Source organism: Stegostoma tigrinum, chromosome 25 (genome assembly GCF_030684315.1).
Source record: "Stegostoma tigrinum isolate sSteTig4 chromosome 25, sSteTig4.hap1, whole genome shotgun sequence".
Lineage (NCBI taxonomy): Eukaryota > Metazoa > Chordata > Chondrichthyes > Orectolobiformes > Stegostomatidae > Stegostoma > Stegostoma tigrinum.
In genome coordinates, this window is record NC_081378.1 from 16,793,424 (window position 1) to 16,810,139 (window position 16,716).

Below are 16,716 nucleotides of genomic sequence, written 5' to 3' on the forward strand. Positions count from 1 at the left end.
TTAAAAAATGCATTAACTGCAAATCTTGGCAGGATCCAGTGAATGTCAATGTGCTTTTAATTCCAAGATTTATTATCATGTTCCACATTTGTGGGCAGTCACCCTTCCTATGCGATAACTCTATGGTGGCCTTAACTCAAAAATCAATGTGCTGTCTTATCCAGACATCACTGATGTTAAAGCTCAGGAAGCATAGTGGACTGAATTAGGCTGGAAAGTGAGACAGTGGAACATGCTGACCATTAGAATAGATTTTCCACATTAAGATCAGAAGCAGAAATAGGTGTGCAGAGCTGGGCTGCATCAGAGGACAGTCCTGGCTGGAGGCTGAGTTATTTGGATGGAACCTCCAGATTTGGTATAGAGAGCCTAAATGTTTCTCAAAACCAATGCTTATTTTCCTTTGGAAAATGTACAACACTGAAACCACATCTGGGCACCACAACTACATCTGTTTCAAAGTGAAAGCCAAGAAAATATTTAATGCTTTATTGCAGGATAGAGGCTGGTGTTTGAGGCTTGTTTTTTTAGACTAGAGGCCTGTGACCAGCAGTAATCCACAGGGATCAGTACTGGGTCCATTTTTGTTTGTCATTTTATATAAATGATTTAGATGAGAATACAAGAGGCATGGTTAGTAAGTTTTCAGAGGATGTTAAAATTGGAGGTACATAGTGGACAGTGAAGGTTATCTATTAAGAGATATTGATCAATTAGATCAGTAGGCAGAGGAGTGGCACATGGAGTTTAATTTGGATAAATGTGAGGTATTGCATTTTGACAATACAAACAAGGGCAGGACTTATGCAATTAATGGTTGGGCTGTGGGTAGTGTAGAACAGAAAGGCTTAGGGTTCAGGTACATAACTCTTTGAAATTTGCATCACAGGGAGACCTCGTGGTTAAGAAGGTGTTTAGCATGCTTGTCTTCATTGTTCAGATCTCTGAATATAGGAATTGGGATGTCATGTTGAGGCTGTAAAAGACATTGGTGAGGACTCTTCTGGAGTCATGTGCGTGGTTCTGGCCACCCTGTTATAGGAAGGACACTATTAAACTGGAGAGGGTTCAGAAAAGATTTACCAGGATGTGCCAGGAACGGAGGGTTTGAGATATGTTAAAGAAAAAGGAGACCGGAAACACTAGAACTTTTTCCACTGGAGCGGAGAGGTGGAGGGTTGACCTTATTGAGGTTTATAAAAATCATGAGGGGCATAAGGTAAAATGACTAGGGTCTTTTCCCTCAGGTAGGGAGTTCAAAACTAGGGGGCACATTTTTAAGATGAGAGGAGAAAGATGTAAAAAAAAAAGGACATGAGGGGCAATTTTTTTTAAAAAAAACACAGCGTGACTCGTGTGGACTGAACTGCCAGAGAAAGCGATGGATACGGGTACAGTTACACAGTTTAAAAGTCATTTGGATAAGTTTATGAATAGGAAATGTTTGGAGGGATATTGGCTGAGCGCAGGCAGGTGGGACTAATTTAGTTTGGGAACATGGTCAGCGTGGAAAAGGGTCCATTTCAAGGATGTGTGACTCTGATTCTATAGTGTCCTTCAATGTGTAATATTTTCATATAAATAGTCACAGATCTGAAACATTCGTTTTCATTCTTTGTCCATAGATGCTGTATGACCTGTTCTTCCAGGATTTTCAGTGTCTAATTTTGCATGGTCACTGCTCCAATGAGAGGAAATGCAACAACCAATTTACATGTATCAATGTCCTACAAACAATATTAAATTGAATGACCAGATAATCTGCTTTAAGCTTCAGCCAAGAAATAAATACTGGCTCAGGCGCCAGGGAAATCTTCCCATCCTTCAAACCAATGACACAGTTCACCTGAAAGACAGTCAGGTCCTCAGACATCTGAAAGACAATATCCCAGGCTGCAAAGCAATGATCTCAGTACAGCACTGGAGTGTCAGCCTGGATTTTGAATTAGAACATAGACATAGAACAGTACAGCACAGAACAGGCCCTTCAGCCCACAATGTTGTGCCGACCATTGATCCTCATGGATGCACCCTCAAATTTCTGTGACCATATGCATGTCCAGCAGTCTCTTAAATGACCCCAATGACCTTGCTTCCACAACTGCTGCTGGCAACGCATTCCATGCTCTCACAACTCTCTGCGTAAAGAACCTGCCTCTGACATCCCCTCTATACTTTCCACCAACCAGCTTAAAACTATGACCCCTCGTGCTAGCCATTTCTGCCCTGGGAAATAGTCTCTGGCTATCGACTCTATCTATGCCTCTCATTATCTTGTATACCTCAATTAGGTCCCCTCTCCTCCTCCTTTTCTCCAATGAAAAGAGACCGAGCTCAGTCAACCTCTCTTCATAAGATAAGCCCTCCAGTCCAGGCAGCATCCTGGTAAACCTCCTCTGAACCCTCTCCAAAGCATCCACATCTTTCCTATAATAGGGCGCCCAGAACTGGACGCAGTATTCCAAGTGCGGTCTAACCAAAGTTTTATAGAGCTGCAACAAGATCTCACGACTCTTAAACTCAATCCCCCTGTTAATGAAAGCCAAAACACCATATGCTTTCTTAACAACCCTGTCCACTTGGGTGGCCATTTTAAGGGATCTATGTATCTGCACACCAAGATCCCTCTGTTCCTCCACGCTGCCAAGAATCCTATCCTTAATCCTGTACTCAGCTCAATGCTCTTTTCTATCCAAAAAAAAACCCAAAGAACTGCAGATGCTGGAAATCAGCATCCTCCCCCAATCCTACTCTAGCATATATACAAACTTTTCCAAGCTATAATTCGTTCTGTAGAAGGGTGACTGGACCTGAAACTTTAATTCTCCACAGATGCTGCCAGACCTACTGAGTTTTTCCAGCAATTTCTGATTTTGTTCTATTCTATTTGAAGCACAAGACCACATTTTGAGGAGAAAGCACAGTAATATCTGGACTAGGGAAGGAATGGTGTAAAAACAGAATAGATTCTCAGTGCATGGTTCTGCTTACACAGAGATTTATTGCAAACATTTTTTTAAAATTCCAGTTTCTTGACCTAATGGAGTATTTGGTTACTAGCTGTCATGTCCCTCAAGGATTAATATTTGACACCCCCCCTACATGATGCCCCTGGGGGAACACCACCCAAAGCACAATATCAGTTTCCACACATTCACTGACTACTTCCAGCTCCTGCACACCGTGCTCCACCTCACTCAACTGCCACCACTACCTCTAGATTTTCAGAACGCTGGTCTAACATTCAATACTAGAACAGCAGAAATTTCTCCCTATTAAAATACTGGCAAAACCACAAACTTCAGTCCCAGCCAGAAACTCTGTTAAAGCTACTGTTTCCATCCCTCCATCTACCGACTGTCCAAGGTTGAACAAGCTTCGATGTTTATTTGACCCCGAGACCACATTGTCATATCATCAGAGACCCATATTTCCTTCTTCATAACATTGCCTAAAAGTTCATCTGCTCTCAAAACCCTCCTCGACAGCTTTATCTCTAGTGAGTGAACTATTTTAGAATGCTCATGGCTGGCTTCCGTTCTTCTATAAATTTTTGAGGCCTTTCAAAACTCTGCTGCCTGTATAATTTGCAGTAAGGTTTGTTTGCCTTTCAGTCCAGATCTAGTGCTTAACCAGGAAGCAGCACATGGATTTTAAAAGTGTCATTCCTAGAAACATAGGATAAGGAGTAGGCTATTCAGCCATCAAATTCAATTCAATCATGGGTGACATCTATTTCGACATCCTTTAATGCTGTTAGTTTCAGAAATCTAACTAACTATTTCTATCTGAAACCTGAATAATGATTGAGGTTCCACAAGTCTCTGGGGTAGCAGATCCAAATATTCACCATGCTCTGTGAAGAAATTCCTCCTGATCCAACTCTCTGACCGACTCCTTACTCTGAGATTATGTCCCCTAGTTTTAGGATCAGACAGGTGAAACATCTCAACTACATCCACCCAATGCAATATTTTGCAGTTTCAATGAGGTCACCCCTCATTCTTCAAAACCCATAGAAAATAGGAGCAGGAGAAGGCCATTTGACCCTTTGAATCTCATCTGTATGATCAATGCTGATCATCCAACTCAGTACCCTGTTACCACTTTCTCATGTTGCTCTTTAATCCCTAAGAACTATACCTAACTCCCTTTTGAAAACATTCAATGTTTTAGTCTCAACCGCAAATGCAGCAGAGAATTCCACAGGCTCATTGTTCTCAAGGTGAAAAGATTTCTTCTCATCTCTGTCCTAAATGGCCTATTTTAACTGCAACCCTGGCTCTGGACTCCCAGGCTATTTGGAACATCCACCCTGCATTTACCCTCTACGGTCTTGTTAGCATTTAATAGTTTTCACAACATCCCCCCATGTACTTTTAACCGATCCAATCTCTCTCCATAAGTCAGTCCTGCCTTCCCAGGAATCAGTCTGATAAACCAAAGGATGCCAAAGCATCCTTTCTCAGATAAGGAGACCAGAACTGCGCACAGTGCTCCAGGTGTGGCTTTACCAAAGCCCTGAACAACTGCTGCAACAGTCTAGGGAATATTGACCCACTCTCCTTGTTCTTTCCTCAGAAGAAAACCCTGCCAAGTTAGTGATTAATCTGGTGAACATCCAGTGCACTCTCCGATGGCAAGTGTATTCTTCCCTAGAAAACGGACCAAATCAGTACACAACACTCCAAGTCAGGATTCAAAATATTTTTCGCTTTGGAGGCTCCTCTTCAGATTTTTGAGGGCAAGATTTTGATTTTCAGTGATTACTTATTTACCCTAATTCCACTCTTAGGTGATGCAATGATGTCATAACAATGCCTTCTGGATCTGCCGACAGAGGCAGGCATAATTAAATTTATTACCATCCTCAAGCATCAAGTTTCCATTAAAAACTTAAAGCCACAACACAAAAAACACACTAATTTCATAGATGCCACAGCATTTAAATTGGTACAAAATAACAGGCAGAAGTTAGAAGTTCTTTTTCAAAAATAACTGTCACTTCTTTACTGAAAAAGCTGTCATTTTGAACACACCTTTCACAGACTGGCGAGCTTACAGCTAATGGGTTTCCTTCCCACATGTCCAAAGCTGAAACATGTTAAACAGGCAGTAACAACTCTATAGAATACATATCAGATCTCAATTGCAGATTTAAATTTAACAATTGATAGTATTCATTACATTAGAATGCACTATATTTCTTCCGCCACAGCCAATATAGTACTACCTAAACATACTCTGCCTTAAACTGGGGATTCTACATTCATTTACAAATAATTCATGATTTTGTTGATTTGACGTTCCCTTGGATTTCAGTTAGCTGCATATTCTTTTGTTGACAGGTGCAAAACTACTCTTACCCTTTTGCTGCCTCCTGCTCTCAACCTCCTTCTCCACACTTATCTCCTCGAAGCCTCTTTCTCCAATCCCAAGCCGGCCCTCCTCTGTCAGAATGTCCCACCCTGGAATCCAGAAGATGGAACTCCCACATCCAGCAAAAGGCCCTGCATTCCAGCTAACGATAGCTCTAGGCAGACACCTCTCTTCTTGGTTCTCAGCTCCCCTGGTCCTGGACCTTGTCCCACTCTACTAGATCGTGGTTTCCAGCAAAAGGGACTCACTAATTACCATCTCAAATGCAAGCATGGAAGAAATCCAAGCTGTGATTGGTGGGGCAATTTCTCAATTTCTGCATGTTCTGTACGCAGAGTCAACCTTTCTCTAATTGGTCAGGCCCATGAGTGACTTTTTCTGGGTGATTTGGGGATTCAGGAGCAAGTCTGCCCACTGTCTGAATGTTGATCCAGGTGAAGTCTCGCTAAGGCTCTATATAACTTCAGTTGAGGCATCTTTACTCCTGCACGCAAAACCCCTGCAATGAAGGCCAACACATGATTTGCATTTTTCATTGCTTGTTGCGCCCACATTCTAATTTTAAAATTGCCTCATGAACACGATGAGGTAATCTATTCTGACACTTAATTAATCAAAATTAACCTGCATCTCAACTCCATCTGGAAATTAGGCCAGACATCACACTGTCTAAAAAGGAAAGCATTTTAACATTTCATACATGCAATAATGGCAGCTCTGCTGTCCTGCTTGTTTATACTTGTTCTGTTAAAATTTGCAGTATTCTCTCCTTTAAACACTTAAACATTATCAACAGTAACAAGAAGAATGTACCTCAAAAAAATCACTTGTTCAGCACTAAAGTGTTTTGGGTCATAGGGATGGTACATTATCAATACAAGGTTTTAGTTTGAAGAAGCATGTTGAGCAGCAAGTTTTCATACTGCAGAATATCACATGTAATAAGGAAAACAAAACATCTGTTTGTTAAATGAAGGATTAAATAGTACCCAGGACACCAGCAAAAATGCTTACGTTTTCTTTCAAATAGCACCAGTGGATCTTTTACATCAGGGGGGACAAATTGGGTCTCAGCACAACACCTTGTCCCACGCTAGGCTCTGTGTCATGGCACTTGAATTTACAGTCAGACTAAGAAGTAGGCATGCTACCCACGGAGCAAACACCTGGTATCAAGGTTTGAAGCTTCATTTCCACAGCTTATTAGTATTCAGAGCTCACTGCCCTCTGATCAGAAAATCTTTTGAAAGTGCGTGAATGGTTTGGGGTAATAAAAAGGTGCCTTGAGGCAAATTCAAGTGATTGGATAATGAAATAGTGTTGAGACACACACAATGGGAAGGGGCTGTGTTTAAAGAATGCCCTCCCCACCACATAAACAACCACCTTCTACACCACACCACCCCCCACCTCAAAAAAGAGAAATAGCCTGACTACATTTCCTTGGCCGTTGATCTTGTACTCCATTTACTGGGAACCAGCAGGGATGCTTTCATTTCCAAATGAAAAGAATTAGGCACCATCCATACACACTTTCATCTCACAAGCAGTGGTCCTAAATCAGGAGCTTTCTCTGTTTTCTATTCTCAGCACATCGCTGCTCTGTGCAATTGGCATATAATTTTCACAGTGCAATAGCATGGTTCACAGTCTGCACCTCCTTTGTTCACTGTCAAGCCCTAATCAACAAGGGGGATTAGCAGCAGGATCATTGTATGTTCTGCTGGGAATGGGGGCTCTGTACTGTTGTAGAGTCTTGAGGGGTGGCATGAATCAGAATCAGAATCAGTTATTAAAACAAAACAAAGTTATTTCACCTCCAAGAATTGAACACAGCTGACTGGCGTGTTCAAAGGCAAGGCAAATGCTGTCCTTTCACTCAAATCCATATCTGGCTGAGATCAAGGTGGTTGTGACCCCCACCGCAGTCAAATAGCTCATCAGCATTGACATGAAGTTCACACAGAGAGGACTGCCAGCTTTTACAAGGTCTGCCAAACTTGAGGTTTTCTGATCTCCCATTCTCTTCCTCCCTGACCTGAACATCTCCAGATCCAAACTATGTGCTCACGTTGAACCAGAGCTTGTCAGTCTGTTCACCAGAACCAGTCACCATCAGGAGAGGAGCCAGGACATAGTGAAAAGAGTGTAATGAAGGATGGAAGGAGCTAGATCGGAGAGTTCATTCATTCACTCAATCACCTACCTGCATTACAAAGCACACCCTAATACCCAGATATACCCTCTCAATGATCTGCATAGTTTTGTCCTGTCTGATCAAAAAGGGTTGTACCCAGCGTACACTGGATCCAAATCCTCAGACAGTAGAACAGCCAAAGAACAAAGATACAGGTAAGCTGTCTTAGTTCCAGACAGCATCAACAGTAAAAAGGATGCACTGATTAGAAGACATTAATGTTCAGCACCAGGCCTGACATGGGGCTTGGTGAATATCAGAGTGAATATCCAGTTCAAAAAAGGAGCTACGAAGAGTGATACATGTTCTCATTTTGTTTAGACAAGGAGAAGAGCACACTTATTTTCAGCATGCTGATTCAACCTGCAAACATTATACAAAGGACTGACATTACCTACAATGGACATCTGCAAAATAAGTGATGCAATTTAAAGGATCTGATGAATTTACATAGCAGATATTTGGGTCAACATCTGAGCTTCCAATCAAATATGACGTATCATTCTCTGTTCCTTTGCACTGGTATAACGGGATCAAGAGTTTGAAACAGTAGAGGCAGGGCATTGTTAGGTTTCACATGTGCAAGGTGGAACTTGTAGATGTTTGAGTATGTGAGAGCATCTGTGCATTTTCCCACATAGGAGCCTTTGAGTATTTTTCAGTCTATGCCGAAGTGAACACGTGCATGGCTGTCTTTTAACAGTGCAGTTCAACATCAGTAACAGTGTAATCATTACGTCCCTTCTGGAACAAATAGCTGTCAACACGGTTAGAATAAGTAGCTCCAACTTGTTTCCTGTATTTCACAGAATCCCCACAATATGGAAAGAGACCATTCAGCCCATCGTGTCTGCATCAACCCTCTGAAGAGCATCCCACCCAGAAACTCTTCCTTTTCTGTAACAACACATTTAAAATGGCTAACCCACCTAGTCTGCACATTCCTGGACACTGCAGACAATTCACTATGGCCAATCCACCTAACCTGCATGTCTTTGGACTGTGGGAGAAAACTAGAGGCACCTGGAGGAAATCCACGCAGACACGGGGAGAACGTGCAAACTCCATACAGTCACCCAAGGCTGGAATCGAATCCAGATCCTTGGTGCTGTGACACAGCAGTACTGACCACTGCGCCAACATGCTGCCCTGTTTTTGATCCAAGTCTATTCTCAGTTTCACTCTTACTTGTCTGCCCACCCCATCTCACCCAGAGGGAGACCCCATTCCTCCTCCCATCCTGTCTTAGAGAAGGAGGTGCTGTCCCCCACCTTGCCTCACAGATCTAACAAATGATCCACAGAGAACCAACACAGCTCAGCGAGCCACCACTTCTGCCATCAGTTTTGAGAAGATAAATGCAATCTGTTATAAAACAGATCAAACCAATATCACTTGCGCATACAATAAAAACCCAGCTAGTCCAGCTTCAATTCTGGACCATGAAGGGAGGGTGGAAGACTAGGCCTATTGTAGACATGTAGTAGCCTGTAGAAGGAGCCATAAACAGTGGAAGGATAGAGGGCCAAGATTTTCTGTCAGCAGAAATTAAACTTGGAATTGTAGCGCATATTACTAAAGATAACCCTCAAAATCATCAGCTTGTGGCTTTCTGTCCTCTCTCAGAGATACTCTAGATGTTCACAGGGGCCACTTGGGGCATGGTTCACTTTTCTCTGCAACCATTAGGAGACATGCTAATCCATACTAGGATTAGCTAAGTGGGCAATGTAGACAAAGTGGTGAGATGATAATGGTGCCCATTTACAACAGTTTTGGTAGAACAGCTACATTTAAAGAAACAGGACAGTTGGCACCGAAAGCCCTGCAGCTTCTGAATATGGAACACAAAGGAAACCATTAAGCAGCTTGAGGCATTTCTTTCAATTAGATCATAGCTGAACTGAATCAACTCCAAATAGCTGACCTGGTTCTATATCTTTCAAAGTCTTCACATTTTAAAAAAGTCAACCTCAGTTTTAAAATAGAAGCCTAATCTATACAACTCATCCTTAATACAACCCTTTTTAGCCCCAATCATTCCTGTAAGCCATACTCTGCCCTCTCTAAGGTTCATACTCTCAATGATGTATAATGCCCAAATGTATTGCAATATTCTAATAGACGCTAATCAGACCTTCATATGATTAACACAACTTCCATGCTTTTGTATTCCATCCTGTTTGAAGAATGATGTTCAACAGGTGCCCAGTTTCAGATTGACGGGCACCTGTGGAACAATTACTCCAGGCATCCAGAGACACGCACATTCAAATTACTAGCGTATTCTCTTCCTGCTTCCCTCAACTCCCATTTCATAATAAATTGGGATTTATTTTTTGAATTTTGGTGAAAAAAGGTGAAAAAGTAACTTTCTTCTCTTAAAATCTTTGTTTCTCTGTGTTCCTCCCCACACGCTAACAGTTGTAGAGAAAGGTTATGCCACAGAAATCCAGTGTCTTTCTCATCATAAAGTGGAGGTGGGTTGGGACATTTGACACACATAATCTAAAAGAAATAAACAAACAATGCTACGAAGCCTTGGGAATAAATACAGGCTTGAAGCGGGGAGATACAATTAAACACAGACATTAACTAGTTACAACATAGACAGGAGAGGGGGTTTATTTATGAATTTGAAAGAACAGAAAGAATTCCACGTCTCATCCATGATCTCAGAAATTCCTAAAGCGCCTTGCAGTTAATTACATGCATTTGATGTTGCAATGTTGAAAATAACACGGGCAAGTTGTGCCCAAGATTCCACAAACAAGGTGCTTATTTGGGACACTGAAAAGAGGTCAAGGGCAGTGACTGGTGCGTAGTATCAGGGCATTGGTCGCACAAAGCTGTGGAGCCTCTGACCGTGCAGTGCAAAAAGATCACAAAGTAAAGGCAAAAAGAAATTGCTACCAAAGCTTATTTCACTTACGTCGTTTATTTTGAAAAGTATTGGCTGTTAGCTGTTAATATATAGCATACTTACCTGAAAACCTTCCCTAAACAGTAAAGGGGGCCAAATAAATATATTAAAGCCAACTAGAAGAGTATTATGGTATATTGATAACACCCCTGCCCTGGGGCCAGAAGGTCAAGAATCAGTCCATTGCGTTGTTCTTAAGATGCAGCGATCACTGGCAAAATTGGCATTTTCTTTCCATCTCTGATTGTCTGGAGATAGTGTTGATGACCTGCTGCAGTCCTCAGTGAGGATAAACTGCCACAATGACAACTTCTTTTCTTTTCCTCTCCACACCACCGTCCATTTTTGTAATAAGATTTCGCTTCTTCCTGTTCAACATGAAAACCATTGACTGCGCTGGAACTAATTCTCCCGAATTGCTATTAGTTTTGGTAACCCTACATGCAAGCTTGTGTTTAACTCCACGACAACCCAGTTGGCCAGTGGAAGCCAACAGCCAGCAAAATGCTGGTCCTGTGACATGACAGACAGTAATAAATGCACTATCCTGACATTCAGAAGCCAATTTCTAGCAATTCAAAGAAGCTTGTTTCAAATAGTTTTTTTAGCATTTAATGTAAGTAACACAGAATTACAATTTAAATTGTATTGATGTTTTCTGGTCATGTACGCAAATTCTCTGCTGTATTTCTGATATTACAACATTAAGCTCACTTCAAAGTGCTTTGGGATAAATGCAGTTGTGAAAGGTGCTATATAAATGAAAGTTTTTTTGCCACTTGGGAGACTTTTAGGCATATCTAATGTATCCTAAGGCATTTTACAAAGAAAAATTATTTACAAATATAATTACAGCACTATTCTACAAACCACAAGGAAATGAGTGAGGGATTCCCAACTTGTCCTCAAAGTAGCATCACAAGATCTTTATAATAATTAATAGACAGCAGCTTAACAGCTTGTGAATTACTGCTTTTCCAACACTGTATGTATAATATGGTGTACAATATAATGAATGTAACTGTAGGTACCAGTAATGAGCAATGTGGGTGACCAGAGCACTGTGGTCAAGAGAAAGAGTGGTCTGTGGCTGAAGGTATCCTCTGCTTCCCCTGCACATCTAGAGTGTTATATCCACAGATCCCAGGGCCACACACCACTGCACTGCCCACAGTACCTTATATTTACAGCATGCTGGTCGAAGAGCTTTCTCCTGACACAATCCAAATGTTAAAGAGTATAAGTTCTGAATGCTGAGTTACTCAGTTCAGCCGACTTTATCTGAATCTTATCACATTGTGCTTCAGAAAATTATTAACAACCAAATAATTTTGCTTTTGGTTATTCTTGTCTACATTTGGCTGGCTCCCCATCCTCTAAATGATCCACTGCAGCCTAAGTCAATGACTACATCTGCACCAATGAGATTAGTCCCCACCATTGAGATGGTCTCCTTTACCATCAACTATCATCCCACCAGTCTCAGCTTTTGCCAGATCATTTCTTACCACCTATAGCACTATTTAAGAACCAAAATCTATTCTTCCCTTTTCATTTGCTTTCAGGAAGGAACGTTGCTTGTGGGGTGCTTTTGCTCATCCTTACAAAAGTCCAGGTTTCGTGGTAGTCGCTGGAGCACTTGTACACCAATGACCTGGGCCACAAAACTCAAATGTGAAGCAGCCTTTCTTGCAATCCAGTACACCTTGCTCACTGTAGAAGCGATGATCTATACAGAACATATAGAACATTACAGCCCAGTACAGGCCCTTCAGCCCTCGATGTTGTGCCGACCTGTCATACCGATCTCAAGCCCATCTAACCTACACTATTCCATGTACGCCCATATGCTTATCCAATGACGACTTAAATGTACCTAAAGTTGGCGAATCTACTACCGTTGCAGGCAAAGCGTTCCATTCCCTTACTACTCGGAGTAAAGAAACTACCTCTGACATCTGTCCTATATCTTTCACCCCTCAATTTAAAACTATGCCCCCTCATGCTCGCCGTCACCATCCTAGGGAAAAGGCTTTCGCTATCCACCCTATCTAACCCTCTGATTATTTTATATGTTTCAATTAAGTCACCTCTCAACCTTCTTCTCTCTAATGAAAACAGCCTCAAGTCCCTCAGCCTTTCCTCGTAAGACCTTCCCTCCATACCAGGCAACATCCTAGTAAATCTCCTCTGCACCCTTTCCAAAGCTTCCACATCCTCATTATAATGCGGTGACCAGAACTGTACACAATACTCCAACTGCGGCCGCACCAGAATTTTGTACAGCTTCACCATAACCTCTTGGTTCCGGAACTTGATCCCTCTATTAATAAAAGCTAAAACATTGTATGCCTTCTTAACAGCCCTGTCAACCTGGGTGGCAACTTTCAAGGATCTGTGTACATGGACACCGAGATCTCTCTGCTCATCTACACTACTAAGAATCTTACCATTAGCCCAGTACTTTGCCTTCCGGTTACTTCTACCAAAGTGCATCACCTCACACTTGTCTGTATTAAACTCCATTTGCCACCTCTCAGCCCAGCTCTGCAGCTTATCTATGTCTCTCTGCAACCTACAGCATCCTTCGTCACTATCCACAACTCCACCGACCTTAGTGTCGTCTGCAAATTTACTCACCCATCCTTCTACGCCCTCATCCAGGTCATTTATAAAAATGACAAACAGCAGTGGACCCAACACTGACCCTTGCGGTACACCAATAGTAACTGGTCTCCAGGATGAACATTTCCCATCAACTACCACCCTCTGTCTTCTTTCAGCAAGCCAATTTCCGATCCAAACTGCCATATGTCCCACAATTCCATTCCTCTGCATTTTGTACAATATCATTCCTCCGCATTTTGTACAATAATCTTGTCCACTTTAGGAGTCTAAACTGATATTTTTACTCTGTCAAACAAATTCAAGATCCTGCAAAACATATGCAAGTTGTTAGGAATAGGTCAAGAATGTTCTATTTTCTTACAAGCCCAACATTCTGTGACTCCATTCTGCTGAAAGATGGGAAGCCAGCCAAACATAGACCAAAATAACCAAAGGCAAAATTCTACAGTTGTTGATAATTTTCTGAAGCACTGTGTATCGAAGGGATTTATAGCTGCGTGTAATAATCATCAGGTAAAATGGACTGAACTGAATAATTCAGCTCAGTTAATCTGCAGGGAAGATATCGCTGTCCCACTGCTGACTCAGTGTCCTAGGCCCAGCAATCCTAAACTGCTTCAATGGCTTCCCATCCATTTCATGGTCAAAAGTTAGTACATATGCAGATGATTGCACAATGTTCAGTACAATTTACAACACCAACACCTCAGATACTGAAACAATCCACAGCCACATGCAGCAAGACTAAGACTGCATTCAGACTTGGGAAATTTGGATAAGTGGCAAGGAATATTTGTGCCACAGCTGCTGGATAACGACCATCTCTAACCCAAGAGGGTCTAACTAACTTACCCTCCGTTATTGATGGCCTTACTGTTTTGTGTTACCATTAACAGAGAGACTAAACCAGACCAGCCATATAAACACTGTGGGTGCAACAGCAGATCAGAGATGAAGAATTCTGTAGTGCATCACTCATCTACGGACTCCCCAATGCCCGTACACCATCTCAGTGTGATAGAATACTCTCCACTTGTCTATATGGGTGCAGTTCTGACAATATTCGTGACCTCAGAACCGAGGACAATGTAATTTGTTTGATTGGCAGTACAACGTACAATCTTAAAGATTCACAACCTTCACCATAGCAGCCTTTTAAAGATGAGCTGCAGCAACTAACCAAGGCTCCTTTGTCAGCACCTTCCAAATCAGTAACCTTCGCCTTCTCGAACATCGAGGGCAACTAAAACCACTAGCAGGTTCCTCACCAAAGTTGCACAACAAACTAACTCATAAATACATTACTGTTCATTTACTGGAACGGGTCGAAATCCTGGAAATTCCTAATGGCACTCTGGTGGACTGCAGCAGTCCCCCTACCTTCTCACCACATCCTGGAGGGTAGCTGGGTAATAAATATTTGTTGAGCCAATGGTGCCCACAACCCATTAAATAATAAATTTTAAACATGGGCAAGCATTTGCCTGGAACAAAAACAAAGTTGCTGGAAAAGCTCAGCAGGTCTGGCAGCATCTGTGGAGGAGAAAACAGAGTTAACATTTCGGGTCCGGTGACCCTTCCTCAGAACTGATGGTGGCTGGGAAACGTCAGTTTATATGCAGAAAACAGGGAGATGGGTGGGGTAGGAAGTAAAGGACAGGATAGAGCCCAAAGAGAGAGAGAGACAAAGGAGTTGCTAATGATCAGGCTGGGAGGGTGAACAGTTGTTAATGGGGACTGTTAGTGACTAACAAACACGAGGGGGGGGTGGTGTGTGTAGTGGCAGGCTATGTGGTAACACACCCCCTGTTGTTAGTCACTAACAGTCCCCGTTAACAACTATTCACTCTCCCAGCCTAATCGTTAGCAATTCCTTTGTCTGTCCAACTGTCTTACTCTCTCTTCGGGCTCTATCCTATCGTTTACTCCCTATCGCACCCAGCTCCCTATTTTCTGCATATAAACTGACGTTTTCCCAGCCATCAGAACCGAAACGTTGACAACAAAATGTGAGGCTAGATGAACACAGCAGGCCAAGCAGCATCTCAGGAGCACAAAAGCTGACGTTTCGGGCCTAGACCCTTCATCAGAGAACTGAAACGTTGACTGTTTTCTCTTCCACAGATGCTGCCAGACCTGCTGAGCTTTTCCAGCAGCTTTGTTTTTGTTCCCGATTTACAGCATCTGCAGTTCTTTTGGATTTTATTAGGCATTTACCTGGTTCTGATTGGAAGGCTATACCCTCTGAATCGTGATGAACTGTGACAGTCCAGAGGTGTTAGCTATGTTTTTCTCTCTGCACATGCTAACTTGCTGAGTATTTCCAACATTTTGATTCGTTTCATATTTCCAGCATCTGCAGCACTCTGCTTTAGTCTATAATGGGATGGGCCCAATGTCAGGAGCAAGCCCGCGCATCTCATGGAATCAAACCGCTCCTCTCAGGAAAACAGTTAATAATATTTATTCTATTGCTGTTTGTGAATTGTTGAAAAGTGCAGCTTGGCCTACAGCAGTGATGAGACTTCAGAATGTGCTCCACAGGAGCTCATCACTTTAATGTCAGGTGTTGAATCTGGGATTCATATACCTAAGTGTCTAGTAGGAGCTGCAATTATTTTGGTAAACGTTGTTTTCGTGGGACGGTGGGTTTTTTTGATGCAATGAACGGGTGAGGGAACGATTTGGAGGTTTGGCTGAGGATCTGTCTTCATTCCATTCGAAGAGTGTTTTCAAAGAAGTCTGTAATTTTACAATGTTTGGGGGAGTAGTAATGGGAAATCCCAGAAAGCTGCCAACAGTCCGCACGCGAGTTAGATTAACACTTCACTTTAAAAAAAACAAAAAGAAACATAGGAGACCTCTGGGTTTTTAAAAAAAATCCTTGAATACTGGTGCGAGAAAATCCCCGGGTGGTTGGCCTGACAATGTTTAGAATGAAATGGAGGGGATCAGAAACACGAAATGCCTGTAGAGCTCCAGCCTAGTCTCTAGCTGAACATGCCTGGGCTAAGGAGGAGGACAGGTTGCCTAGCTGCAAGTTTGCAGCCGTTTTAAGAGAAAAAAAATGAACACAGACTGAGCAGGCAGAAAACAAGAGATAAATCAAGGCGAGTTTAAATGTGAGATAGTGTACAGGAGTCACTTACCCAGAACAGCATGTTAAACAAAAAGAGTAAATATTTAACCACGGGGTTGACGAAGGTGAAATCTTCTCCCTGTGTCCGCGTTCGAGCCATGGCCAGTTAGGACCCCCCTGGACTAAAGGTGAAATCGTTTACAAACTGAATCGGAAAAATCCCGCAGCAGAAATTAAACTGGATTAAAGCAGCATCTTCCGATTGCACTGATTGTCCGACAGGCTCAAGATCAAATTTACTGGCCCTACTCAGCGGTGATTTTTTTTTACTTTCACAAAGGCGCAGGGTAAAATCCCTCGTAAGTGGCGTATCCGCCGACCCAGGACTGGTGGTCCGGCGCTGTGGAACAACCGAACCTCAACAGAGCCGCAAGGGATCCTAGCTCCTACCTCAACGCCACACCCCCGATCCGCCTTCAGCTCTATCCTATTGGATCGGCCTCGCCAATC

General features: G+C 42.4%; 1 protein-coding gene across 3 annotated transcripts in view; it reads right to left on the reverse strand.

Annotated features, from left to right (window-relative positions):
* tspan33a (tetraspanin 33a) overlaps positions 1-16,657 on the reverse strand; it is a 43,341-nt gene extending 26,684 nt beyond the window's left edge. For all 3 annotated transcript variants that reach the window (XM_048554352.2, XM_048554351.2, XM_048554350.2), the window contains exon 1: positions 16,277-16,657. Coding sequence is in view for 2 of the 3 variants with exons in the window: in XM_048554351.2 (XP_048410308.1) it covers positions 16,277-16,366 (90 nt within the window). In the remaining variant the exon portion in view is untranslated. The remainder of the gene's footprint in view (positions 1-16,276) is intronic.
* Between the last annotated feature and the right edge of the window lie 59 nt (positions 16,658-16,716).